The 11,062-nt window shown below is 37.1% G+C and overlaps 1 protein-coding gene across 3 annotated transcripts in view; it reads left to right on the top strand.

Moving 5' to 3' along the window:
• The window catches only part of LOC112142610 (T-lymphoma invasion and metastasis-inducing protein 1), a 62,541-nt gene extending 52,619 nt beyond the window's left edge, over positions 1 to 9,922 (top strand). For all 3 annotated transcript variants that reach the window (XM_036215170.1, XM_036215169.1, XM_024266090.2), the window contains 12 exons: positions 1,443 to 1,667; positions 1,735 to 1,803; positions 1,943 to 2,068; positions 3,349 to 3,457; positions 3,547 to 3,726; positions 3,797 to 3,915; positions 4,704 to 4,812; positions 5,160 to 5,218; positions 6,804 to 6,900; positions 7,758 to 7,845; positions 7,931 to 8,103; positions 8,189 to 9,922. In XM_036215170.1, the coding sequence (XP_036071063.1) occupies positions 1,443 to 1,667; positions 1,735 to 1,803; positions 1,943 to 2,068; positions 3,349 to 3,457; positions 3,547 to 3,726; positions 3,797 to 3,915; positions 4,704 to 4,812; positions 5,160 to 5,218; positions 6,804 to 6,900; positions 7,758 to 7,845; positions 7,931 to 8,103; positions 8,189 to 8,733 (1,899 nt within the window). In that variant the 3' untranslated portion in view covers positions 8,734 to 9,922. The remainder of the gene's footprint in view (positions 1 to 1,442; positions 1,668 to 1,734; positions 1,804 to 1,942; positions 2,069 to 3,348; positions 3,458 to 3,546; positions 3,727 to 3,796; positions 3,916 to 4,703; positions 4,813 to 5,159; positions 5,219 to 6,803; positions 6,901 to 7,757; positions 7,846 to 7,930; positions 8,104 to 8,188) is intronic.
• Positions 9,923 to 11,062: the final 1,140 nt, after the last annotated feature.

Below are 11,062 nucleotides of genomic sequence, written 5' to 3'. Positions count from 1 at the left end.
CTGACCAAACGTAGCTCGACTGTTAAACTCTGAACCGCTTTATGGATTGTTGGAACATTATTATCAGTCTGGAGCCTCACAGAGTGACGGAGTGTTCCTCAAATGTTTGTGAATGTATAGAATAAAGTTTGACTTTACTTTTTTCACTTTACCACTTATTCTAATACTTACTTTAGTAACTATTTAAGATTAAAAACGTAACTTTTTTCTTAAATCCGAGGAGTAAAAGAACCACATGTGGCTCCTGAGCTGCAGGTTGCAGACCCCTGCTATAGATGATGGGCGGTGAATAAATCACAATGTGGTTCCAGCAGACTCCAAAGAGAATCAATAAATTATGTGTTAAAGAATTTTTTTTTAACTATTTATGGTACCCTTAAAGGGGCCATACCATGACTATCCATATATCCATTTATATTACATTTGGAACACAAAAAACAAATTATTTATTAAATATTTGTTATTTTTCGAACCCGGAAGTAAAATAACTCGATTCCTGAAGCTCCGCCTGCCACTGCCTGTGGCTGCCGCCCATTTCATGACGTCAGAAAGCAGCGTGTCTTCATTTCTCCCACGTAAATAATCCAGACTTCTTCAAAGATGGATGCCTGTACGATTATATTTGCCTTTAGTGAGCCCGGCCATCGCTACACTGCTCCACAACACACACAGCGGCTCCTTTACGACTGCGCCAGACCGGGGGTTGGGGGGTGGGGTCTTAAAGGAGCGCCACGTCTAAAGTAACGAACATCTGTTTATACAGTATTTTGCATCTAAAATGAATGTTTTTTTTTTTTTTTTTTTAGCTGATCATCACTAGCTCGGTGGAGAAATTGAGTGTTGGTGTTAGACTGCTCCTGGAGGGGGCGGTTCATCATGCTGACATCAGCACGTTTCCAACCGCTCGTTTTCATGGGTATGGGAGGGGCTGCTGTGGACAGCCCAGGTTTTTAGAGGATTACTCTTAAATGCATTAACGCATCAAAATGCCACTTTGGGGTTCTTTATAGTGAGGAATGAACAGTAAAATGTACTTTAAACCTTGAAAAAGTCGAATTTTCATGGTAGGGCCCCTTTAAGAACCGTCCTAAAATATACTTTTTTTCTTTTTCTGAGTGGATTCGTTTCTAGAAACTTTTTTTTTTTTTTCTTGTCAGGATTGAGAAATTTATTGTGAAATTTAAGGAAGGCAGGTTGTTTTATTTTTTTTTCCCACCCTTTTATTAAGTGAGGTAAGCTCCTCTTACATTTTGCAGGTCTGCTCACGCTTAGTCTTCATGCCATGAAACTCAATGGATGTGTCATGGCAGGTTTTTCTTTTGTAATCATCTTTTTAACACTTTTTTTTACTTTAAAAACCAAAAATTCTACACAAAAACACAAGCTAAGTTTATAATTTATAAAGGATCTATTCAACAAATGTTCCTTGTTTTTCTTTGCAGAACACAGATCAAGGGACCCCGTTTAGTCGAAGCCTTCACGACATGAACTCACTGGAACGCCCCATGTCGTCGTCTTCATCCTCGTCTTCATCATCCCTTTCCCCCAGTCCTGTGTCGGTCCTGCCGCCCACGGCGGGGACCGCCACCCAGAGGCAACTCTCCCACGCCGACAAGCTGCGCAAAGTCATCAGTGAATTAGTGGAGACGGAGAAAACTTACGTCAAAGTGAGTCGGTTGGGCTTTATGGAGTTTGTAGTTGATTCTTTCATTTTCATGATCTGTTTTCTTTTAGGACTTGAGGTTCCTCATAGAGCGCTACCGGAAACCGCTGCAGAAAGAGCATTTTCTGACGCAAGATGAGGTACTTGAAATATGAAATCAATGAAAAATGACCAAAAAACTTAAAAACAGAGTTTTAGCAAAGAGATGAAACACCAATCAGTCTGTTTCAGCTGCTTTATCTGAGTCATTATTGTCATGTTTTTCTATGTGTGGTCTAGCTGGACGTTCTGTTTGGAAACCTCGGCGAGATGGAGAAGTTACAGGTGGAGTTTCTGCGAACGCTGGAAGACGGAATCAGACTGGTGCCTGACTTGGACAGGCTGGAGAAGGTGGACGAGTTTAAGGTAAGAAGCAGATCCTTTCTGCACTTTGACGGCAGCAGACGGCGTCTGGAGTAGCAACTAGGGCTGGGTGATACTGGGAATTTGCTTATCGATCCAATACCAAGTAATTAGAGCTAGTATCGCCAATACCGATACTTTTTTCTTGAAATATATCGGGTCCTGATCCACATGTGGCTCTTTTATCTCTCCATTGTGGCTCCTTGGCCAAACATGAAATAAGTCAGCCATGTCGACACTCAGAGTCAGCAGCTCCTGCTATTGGTCAACCAAAACTACAAATAAACAAAGCCCACAAACTAAGACTACCAAGATCGAACCCCAAACTAAAATAACAAAACCCAGCAGTGTAAGACTGCTGTGGACGAAGAGGAGAAAAAGAGCAAAAAAAGCAAAGAAAAACCAAATGGCATGTTTTTAAAGTAAAGATTACATAATTAGAATTTATTTAATTTAGATTAAATTTATAAATTGATGCTAAACTATGTAAGTTTTTACATCCCTGTTGACCTGAAGACATTTTCTTTGCTCAACACTACCTCCAGAATGCAAAGATTTTATATGCAAAGCAAAACTTTGGTAAAAAGTTTGATCTTTTATGAGATAAAAGCACATATTATCTTCTGCTGCACAATGTTGATTACTAGCTGCCCAGAACTGCACTGAGTTGATCCTTTTTTTACTAGAGAATCTTTTATTTTGAAAAGAAGTTATTTGAGCTTTTGTCACACGTAAAAAAAAAATACATTTTTTAAAAATATTTTTGCTTTTGTTCGTACCACAAATTTCATATTTATTATAAAAAAAAAGAAGGTCATGAATGCAAATCCAAATTTCTTAAAGAATAAAGTAAAACTATGCGGCTCCTACTGGGTTTTGATCAGTAGAAATCGAGCCCAAATGGCTCTTTTACTCTTAAAGGTTGCCGACCCCTGAAATATATTAGAGTAATTTTCAGAAATACACATTTTTTTGTTTGTTTTAAATAGAAACAACAAAAAAATGTTGCTGTTGCATCAAATACGTGGCTCTTAAATGAAGCGGGGAGGGAGGGACAAAAATGTTGCCAGATTGGGCGTTTTTTTTCCTCAAATTATGCTGTTTTTTTTTTTTTTAACTCCATAAGTAAATTTAAGCTCTTTACTGTACATATTAAGGAAAAACAGGGACAAATTTATCGATCTTCACTCTAGTATGAATTGTTCTATACTGCAACTTTATTTGTGGGGACCAAATCAAAGAGTTTATTTCCTTATAAAAATATAACGTTTTTGTTTCCACAGAAGGTGCTGTTCTCTCTGGGCGGTTCGTTCCTGTATTATGCTGATCGCTTCAAGATCTACAGTGCATTCTGCGCCTCGCACACCAAGGTCCCCAAAGTCCTCGCTAAAGGTAAAACGATGTTTGGAAGTTCAGTTATCAGTCAACAAGAGAGGGACACAAGTGTCACAAATTTGATTTTTGAATGTTTCTTTCTCCAGCCAAAACAGACCCCGATTTTAAAGCCTTCCTCGCTGAGAGGAACCCCAAACAGCAACATTCTTCCACTCTGGAGTCGTACCTGATCAAACCCATCCAGCGAGTCCTCAAGTACCCGCTGCTGTTGAAGGAACTCTACTCTCACACCGACCCCGACAGCGAGGAACACTACCACCTGGACGGTACGCGGCTCTCTTTTGATTGTCCTTTTGATTCATTTTCATCCCACTAATTCCAAACTGATCCCTTCAGTTGCAATGAAGGCCATGAACAAAGTCGCGAGTCACATCAACGAGATGCAGAAGCTTCATGAGGAGTACGGAGCCGTCTTTGACCAGCTCATCAACGAGCAGAGTGTGCACAAAAAAGAGGTAACGCTGCTGTCGAGGGACACTTTCATCTTAAGTGATTATCTGTCAAGTCAGTAAGTCAGTTTTACTCACTAAAACATCTCACAAAATATCAAAATCTAGAAGCAAGCATTCAAAAAACACTAACTTTCATGACTCAAATTCAATGTAATGCAGCCAAATAATGAGTATTTTTCAAATCGAAATGTATTTTTGAGTTTTTATTGTAGTGAATTTTAATTAAAGTGACAAAAAAACAATTTTATTAAAAGGAAATGATTCATTTTAGAACAAAATGAGAATACAGTCTTGATACAAGTTGGCTGATCTTTAAAAATAATAATTTATATATCTAAGAGAAAAAAGGTTGAAAGTTTAAAACTGGTGGTTCCAGTTGAGGCCGATGATTTTGGGCTTAAATTATACTTTTTTTTTGTGGCCGTCTCCAGCAGGGGGAGGGACTTCTGGCTATTAATTTTCGAGCGCCATATTTTTTTCTCTGTGGCCAGAATCTCTTGCTTTTTTTTTTTTTAAATAAAGTTTTTTTATTGTCAGGGATTTGGGGCAAAACAGATTCAGACTTATTTCAATAATAACTTTAGATTCTTAATGTGACAAAAAATTCTCGACTGAAGATTTTTTTTTTTTTTTTTTCAGTACAAACAACTTAAAATCTGATCAAATATCTTGTCTAAAAACAGCTTTAAATCTTTGCGATAATCAAATTATTTTAACTGTAGTTCCAGGATACAAAATAAACGACTAAACTCCTTCATTTCATCTTTTGTATTCCTGTCTTTTGTTTTTAGGTCCCCGACCTCTCCATGGGGGATCTCTTGTTGCATTCCACTCTGGTTTGGATGAACCCTCCAGTCAATTTGATGAAGAGCAAAAAGGACACAGAATTAGCTGCTTTTGGTAGGAAAAACAAATTAAAATACTTAAACATTCATTGTAAACATTTGTTGCCAATTATGAGGTGTGAAGTGTCCTATGTTATGTCATGAGTTATACAAAAATATTTCTTGATACTGAAATGCGGAAGTGATCCGACCGATTTCTGTGATCTTTTCTAAGAAAGGTTGAACTCTATAGAAAGCGGGTCATATTTGCAGTTACTTTAGTATTGAGTAACAAACATACTTTGGTGTTTTGTCATGACAAACTGTCATAACTGGTTCTCGACGGGAGAACAAACGTCCTTTCGTGTACCATAACGGCAAACCGTCCTAACAGTTTCTCCTGTCATGTGTCCCATGTTCTAGTGTTCAAAACCGCCGTTGTGTTCGTGTACAAAAACTGCTCCAAGCACAGAAAGAAGATTGTAAGTATCGCTTTAATTTTTTTTTGTTTTTTTAAGTTTCAGTCTGAGACTGAGAGGTGAAATGTGCATTCCATTGAAAGTACGTCGTTTCTTTCTGGGGAGATGTCATTTCGAGAATGTTTTATTAATTAGTGGGAGGCTTTGCCAACGAATTTAATGTTTACCAAACGGATGCTGGGAAATCAAAGAATTTTAAAAAAAATTCTCCCACAGTGACGACAGTGAATTTATATTTATTAACATAAATATATTCCCTTTTCTTTTAGCTGCAGAAATCTATCCTGTTTGTAGGAAGTTATGTAGTTTTTTGATGTTCATGTGTGTTTTCTGAGATGGATAGTCACATTTCTGATTATTCCAACACCGCATGAACTCACCATTTTTTTAGGTTTATTTTCACCTTTTTTCCTGGGGAAATCAACCTATTGGCACAATTTGCACTAAAAGTCTCACTTTTGACATCAAATCTTAATAAATTGCAGTCAAAACTGCGGTTTAAAACAGATATATTAATTAAAATGTCTAGATTTTATTTGGATTCTTTCTCCGAGATGGATTACCAAAACATTCCACACATACTCTCATGGTCCGGCGCTTCTGTCAAATTTTACAACCGTTTATGGACCATAAATCAAAACGTTTGCTCACCTCTGGTCTGGACATAAGAAAAGTTGAACTTCTGTAGCGCTTAAAAAAATGTGTTGTTTAGGAAAAAGTATAATTGCATCTACTTTGCATCATTTTTATTTTTTATTTTTTTTTACAAAGCACACTCATATTAAGCCATGATATTTCCAAATATCTGTGTGTTTATTCTAATTTCAAGATTAAATTTTGTCTTAAAAGAGAAAAACATCACAACTTATACGCATCTTCTATATATATATATATATATATATATATATATATATATATATATATATCTTTTCTTGTTTTGAGAAGCTCATTTTTTTAGTAGGTTTTGTTTGTGTGTTTAAATGAACTATACAGACTTAATTCCAGTGGGGAAACTCTGAGATGCAAATAATGAATAAAAGATGCTGTAAAAGACGACTAAACCCTAATAATTCCACAGACTTCTCCTCTCAGAGTTTTCTGGATGCAGACTATTGCACCAGTGGTTTCGTCCAATCTTTTCATTCTCTGCACCGCTGCACTAAAGCATCAAAAAGCCAAACAGGATTATGCAACGAGAGAGCAGCCTGCCAGATCATTTCCCTAATTCTTAGTTTCACTTCTTCTGAATTTATTTATTTATTCTTACATTTATAAATATATTCAAATATCTAGTTTTAGGTAGATATTTGAAATAATCAAATTTATGGTGTTTAATCATCTTATATTTAGTGTTTCTGTCCTTTATAAAAGTTTATCCATGTGCTGAATTCCTAAAATGTTGCACATACTGATAAACCTCTGGAGGATTCTTAGAAAAGCTGACTAAGCATGTTGGTGTTCTCATTGTTTTCATGAAGACAGACTTTCAAGGAGAATGTAGAACTTCTCTCACTGCTCTCTTGCGCCCTCTCCTGTTGTGTTGCTGCACTGCAGCTGCTGATCGCTCCTCTATTTCTCCTTCCTTCAGGGAGGAACCCATCGAGCGTCTGTGGTTGACGACAGAGATCCTTTCCGCTTCCGTTACATGATCGCAACTGATTCTCTGCAAGTTCGTGGCCATGCAAGTAAGTTCAGTATTTCTTCTTTTATCTTTTATAAATACTTTTTGAATTTCCCCGCAAAAATCCCAGTAGATGAATAAATATTTTAAACGAGCAAAATAATGTAAATCAAATCCATCTGGGAGTAATAACTTAAATTCTTTATAAATATTCTATTAAATTATTTTTCTGTATATATAGGTTTTTAAAGTTTAATTGTTTTGTTTATTTGCACAACAATGTGCACTATTTTTTTATTTTTCATTTTTGTAAAAAAAATAGTATTTATTTTATTTCATTAATTACTCCATTTATATTTAATATGATAAAAAAACTCATTTATTTATTTATTTGGGGGTGGCAGATTTTGTAAAGTTGCACTGCAGTACTTTATCTTTTTTTTTAATTTTTTTAAACCATAATAGCTTTGCTTCTATCTGGTGTTTTTATTGTTTTATATAACTTATTAATCACTTTATCCTAAATTGCTTTAACATTTTTGCTGATGTTTGTATTGTTATTTAAATTTTTAATGCACAGCACCTTGTTTGATTGAGGTCATTTTAAGGCGGCATAATAACAAAAAACAGCTCTGTGATGTACATTATGTTTTATTTATTTTGCAAGCGATGAAGAAAAAAGTAACAAAAGAATTTGGATTTAATATAACAGTAAAAAAACAAAACTTTTTGATGCTGCACACAGTTTTATAATCCTAACAAGTCAAATTAAGTGAACAAAAAGTAAGGACATTTTTATCTAGTTTCTTTCCGTAGCATACAAGAGTTTAGTTTTACTTTTTATGCGCCTTAGGAAGCCAAAAATGCTCTTTTATTGTGAAAAACAAATTGATTTTAACAAATGATCTCCTTTCTTTTCAGACTCTGAGGCGACAGCAGTTTGTGAAATAGTTCACGTGAAGTCTGAGTCTGAGGGAAGACCTGAGAGAATTTTCCAGTTGTGCTGCAGGTATTTCTTTAATCCAAAAAGTCTTCTCACTGAGTAAAAACGGGTCGATAAAAGGGACATAGCTCAAATATTTGTCGCTTTACAGTTCCCCGGACAGCAAGAAGGACTTCCTCAAAGCCGTCCACTCCATCCTCCGGGAGAAACAACGTCGCCAGTTACTGAAGTCGGAGTCTTTGCCCCCCAACCAGCAGTACGTTCCTTTTGGGGGTAAACGCCTTTGCTTCCTCAAAGGTGTGCGGTCGTCCGTGAGCAGAGCAGGTGAACATTTTACTCCTATAATTTGCTTGATTTTCATGAATCAAACGTTCATAATTAATTATTGATTTACTTCCCTTCTGTTTAGCTTCAGCTCCATCTCGGACGTTGAGTCGCAAAAGGGTTCTGATGAACAAGATAACCGTGGACTCCGACCTGATCGTTCACGGCAACAACAACAGTGACTCCTCCCACCGGCCAGCTCCCCCGCCGCTCTCCCATCATCCTCCCAGTCAGCCCCAAAAGCCCCACCGGGAAGACACGGATCGATGGCTGGAGGAGCAGTTCAACCTGGGCAGCTATGAGGAGCAGTGCGAAAGCACCGAGGAGAAGGTGAAAGAAACCGACATTCTGAGCGACGACGACGAGTACTGCAAGTCTGTTCGGTCCGACTCCGCCGACGGTTTGAAGGCCGGAATGGAGGAACTGGATTTACAAGACGAGAACCCGAACAAGTCGGAAAGCGAAGTTGACCGGACGAACGACAGGGTGGACTTTGGTTCTGTGGATTCTCTCTCACCTGTGAGGCTAGCGCCCCTAAAGCACTGTGTAGTGGGAGGGGCCACCAACAAGGACAGGGACATGATCTGGGTGCGGCGAGATGAGTTCACCTGCAACGGCGACGTCTTCTGATGAGACGGCAAACCGGACGAGGAAAAGGGATTCCTGAAATTAGCTTTAAGAGAACATTTACCAGTTCTAACGTTTTCCCCCTCAAACCTGCCACATCCTGACAATCCTGAAACTAGAAACACCAGGAGAATAAATGTAGAAAATAAACTTTGTTCTGAGCTTGTTCTCATAGCAGCAAAACTACACCCCAGTCATCACCATCCCACTGTAATCGTACGTGAAGAAAACAAACACTAGAGTGTCTATTTATATACTGCAAGTGCTTAGTACAGGCAGCTACGGTCCCGTGCACGCACATCGCACCGAAGACGCCCTCACCGCGCTCTTACCCTTTGGTCAAATGATCTATTTTTCAACACAGGAATGTGGATGTTATAAATATATTTTTGACTTTGTATTTTAACCTTCAAGGGCTCTGATCTCTTTCCGACTAGCTTTATTATTGCTTATTTAAAATGTGATGTATATTGGTGTACATTCAGGAGTAAGACTGTGCAGTTCTCTTGCTTTAAATCTCTTCATCACCCCTTTTTTTAAAAAAAAAATATCAAAATGAGTTGAATCTTAAAATTTTTACATTTTTTGCAACAGTCAGCAACCGAGTATTATTTTTTTTTATTTATAGTTCAGCTTTTTACTATCGATTGCCAGAATTTGAATTAATTTTCATTCATTAAAGACCCTGACCTAATTATTAAGCACCATATTGTTTTCAAATAAAATAGTATTTTAGAAAATAAATCAAGGAGTTTGTATTCTCATGTCCATAATGAAGAGTATCTATAAATTCCCCCTTTTTAAATAACAAAGAAGTCAAATTTCCACATTTCCCCTTTAGATTCACTTTATATGTCATACTGCTTTTCTCCACCAGGGTGTGCTGTTTCACTGTCATCACACCTGCTTAAAGCTGCACAACTGTATCAAACATGCACTAATATCAACATGTGAGTGCAGAATCTAATTTATTGTGAGGAAAGTTGAGAAATAAACACTTTGTGAGCTTTTTTTTTTTTTTTTTTTTTTTTTTTAAAAGTTAGTTACTCTGGTTTTTAGATTTTAGCTCATTCTGTAAGGACTTCTACTGTGAAGTACAATCACATGCCCTAAAAAAGGCACGTTTTGTGAAAAGCCCTCTTTGTACTTTGAAAGCTGTTCATACTTTAAAATAAAAAAAAGTGGAACTTAATAGTTTCTATGTTCGAATAAATTTTTCAATTTAACTGTGTGTGGATTCTGTTTACTAACCTGAATTTTTTCCATCAGATTTAAATGGAAAACGATCCGACACAAAGTGCTATCAGACATTGACGAGCGTGCGACATTTAACTGAACTTCTCTTTAGTATTCACATCAGGTTTTTGAGTTGGGATTGCACTCCCGGGACTCCGGCTGAAGAGAATGAACGGTCATTTTTCTGGGTTAATTAAGTTTGTCTATAGACGTTTTGTCATGGCTTTCGTGTCAGATTGATTGGCTTTTGCGTTGTGAAACTGAATCCACTGCCAAGTAAAATGTCAATTCTGACTTGTTATGGATTTTGTTTGAGAAGATCCAGACTGTGACACAGTCTTTTTCTTTAAATGTCACAGTATTGAGCAGCAAACCAAAGTTCAGACATTTAGAGCCGAGGTGGTTCAATGTCTAAATCATAAATGGATGTGAAGTTGTTCCCCCTGAAATAGATTTTTTTAGACTCTAATTGTGTGAATGCTTAGTAAGCATGCACACTATGGTAATTCTGCTGCTCCTTTCTCTACGTTTTCTGGCACGTAAAAACTATCACACTTTCAGTAATTTCAGCAATCTTTGTATCTAAAGTTTCAGCTTTCAGGACATTACTGCTTGTATTTTGTTGTTTTTATAATTTTCAACAAATTTGGAGTTTTGCTAATATTTTAGCAACATGCTAACATTTTTGGCTAATTTGTTGTCTACTGGGGTTTTTTAGGCTAATTAGGAGTTTCGCTAATATTTTAGCAATATGCTAACGTTTTTGGCTAATTTGTTACCTACTGGGGGTTTTAAGGCTAATTTAGAGTTTAGCTTCTATTTTTGCAACATGCTAACATTTTTAGCTAATTTTTTTTATCTCCTGGGGTTTTTAAGGCTAATTTAGAGTTTAGCTTCTATTTTAGCAAAATGCTAACGTTTTTGGACAATTTGTAATCTACTGGGGTTGTTTAGACTAATTTAGAGTTTAGCTTCTATCTTAGCAACAGGCTACCTTTTTGGCATCCACTAAGTCAGGGGTCTCAAGCTCAAATCAGCCGGGGGCCGCTGGAGACAGAATCTAGTTGAGGCCGGGCCGCATCAGGATTTTCACAAG

Source organism: Oryzias melastigma, linkage group LG14 (genome assembly GCF_002922805.2).
Source record: "Oryzias melastigma strain HK-1 linkage group LG14, ASM292280v2, whole genome shotgun sequence".
In the NCBI taxonomy this organism is placed as follows: Eukaryota; Metazoa; Chordata; class Actinopteri; order Beloniformes; family Adrianichthyidae; genus Oryzias; species Oryzias melastigma.
This window is presented reverse-complemented; position numbering and strand designations above follow the sequence as displayed.